Genomic DNA, 1860 nt, shown 5'->3' on the forward strand with positions numbered 1-1860 from the left:
ATAAACACTATTCAAGTTTCTATGAATTTTTAAGAATAAATACAATTAATATATTCTAAACTATTTTTTTAATGACAAATATTATTAATAATTATTGAATAAAATTTAGGAAAATTCTTATCTACTTATAACAAAAAATTGGGTAGAGTTATTATAGAATAGATTGTCTCGAAAATTTCTCAAATTCAAAAAATTTAATAAATAATTAAAGAGATTATTGAAATATACTATTAGTGTAACTGTTATTCAATTAAAACTAATTATTTTAACATGTAAATATAAAATTAAAAATAAAAAATAAAAAAAAATAAAAAATTAAATCATTTTAATAATTATTTATTTCATATAATGACGAATGATTTTATACTAACGGTATATTTTAATTAATCATATATGATAAAATTAAATAGTATTAAATAATTGGTTGAAACATGTGTAGAGAAGTTATCGCATAAAATTATCTAAGAATTGCCAGATAAACATTGTTATGTAATATAATTCTGTAACTGTAATATTGTTTCTAAGGTAAATGAAACATGAAACACACGGTGTTACAGATGCTTCAATCTTTACCAAAACATGATTTGTCTAAGTCGGTGAATAAAACAAGCACAAAGTGTATTGAGGCTGGCATGGTATGCATGGTATAAAAGAGAGAATCACATTACTTTATTTATGTAACTGATTTGTTCACACTATTATTCACATACTCACGTTTAAATGACTCGCATATTAATTTGAAATTAAATTTTGCTGTCAAATAGAACATTATACAAATAGTCGAGTCTTCCTTTAAGCATAGTTTCTGCCTCGGATCACCTCTATAAATTTCAACCATTTTCAGAAGCTAAATATCATAAACATTTTCAATAATAGTCTCTTGCAATACCAAAAAAATGGCGGCAAAATTTTCAGTTCCAATCAAAATCATCTCCTTCTCAATATTACTTTTCATAACCATTAACATAGTTAATGGTCAAGCTCAACCAAATCAATCAACCTTGGTGTTCTACCTACAAGATGTCGGAAAAGGACCTAAAGCGACCGTTTCACCGGTTATAGGCATCAATGGCAAGGTTTGGTCATACAACACATTTGGAACAATATTTGTTGTTGATGATCCTGTTACATTAAGTCCTAGTCCATTTTCAACTCTAATTGGAAAGGCTCAAGGTACAATCACAGTAACTTCTCAAGATGGCGCAAATGTGAACATAGTTTTGTCAATTGTGTTTAACGATGTGCAATATGCTGGTAGCACTTTAGAAATTCAAGGTACAAGTCGTCAACGTGATAATTTAAGAGAGCTTGGTGTTGTTTCTGGAACGGGAAGATTTCGATTTGCAAGAGGGTTTGCTGTGTTTGAAACTATATCTTATGATCCTACAAGTAGTGAGTCTGTTATTAGGTTGACTGTAACCTTGGCAATACCTTAAAAACTTATGTATTATTACATGGTTAATGCTTGTTAAAATAGTCATATGGATGTATGATCATGCAAGCTTCATATATGTACCAATAAACTAAAATCAAATAGCAATATATGAACATCTTATCTTATTAGTTATATACTTTTATTAGTCTTATATTTTATTCCTGGTCCAACATGGATGGTGATAATATAGAATAGTTGTAAAATATTTAATCGGTTAAATTGCACGTCAATATGTTTAATGCCATGTGATTTTAAAATTCTAAATCTCACGTTTTTTTTGGCAAGTTGTGTTGAACATAAAGAGACAGTGAAGAATAATGAGATGATTTGTCCGACAACTTAACAACATTATAGTTGAAACTATCCAAGGAAACTTATTGTAACTAACCTAACTATTTTCAGTTATATAATTAGGAGTTAGTTAT

The 1860-nt window shown here is 27.8% G+C and overlaps 1 protein-coding gene across 1 annotated transcript; it reads left to right on the top strand.

The window, feature by feature from the left end:
• Nucleotides 1–709: 709 nt before the first annotated feature.
• LOC127100789 (pterocarpan synthase 1) lies at nt 710–1567 on the top strand. The gene has a single exon (XM_051038064.1). It carries the CDS (start codon nt 897–899, stop codon nt 1434–1436), a length of 540 nt encoding a protein of 179 aa, XP_050894021.1. The 5' UTR covers nt 710–896; the 3' UTR covers nt 1437–1567.
• Nucleotides 1568–1860: the final 293 nt, after the last annotated feature.

This window comes from Lathyrus oleraceus, chromosome 7, assembly GCF_024323335.1.
Source record: "Lathyrus oleraceus cultivar Zhongwan6 chromosome 7, CAAS_Psat_ZW6_1.0, whole genome shotgun sequence".
Lineage (NCBI taxonomy): Eukaryota > Viridiplantae > Streptophyta > Magnoliopsida > Fabales > Fabaceae > Lathyrus > Lathyrus oleraceus.

Bases quoted from the DNA above. Each gene is read 5' to 3' on its own strand.
- LOC127100789 (XM_051038064.1), top strand. From the start codon at position 897: ATGGCGGCAAAATTTTCAGTTCCAATCAAAATCATCTCCTTCTCAATA.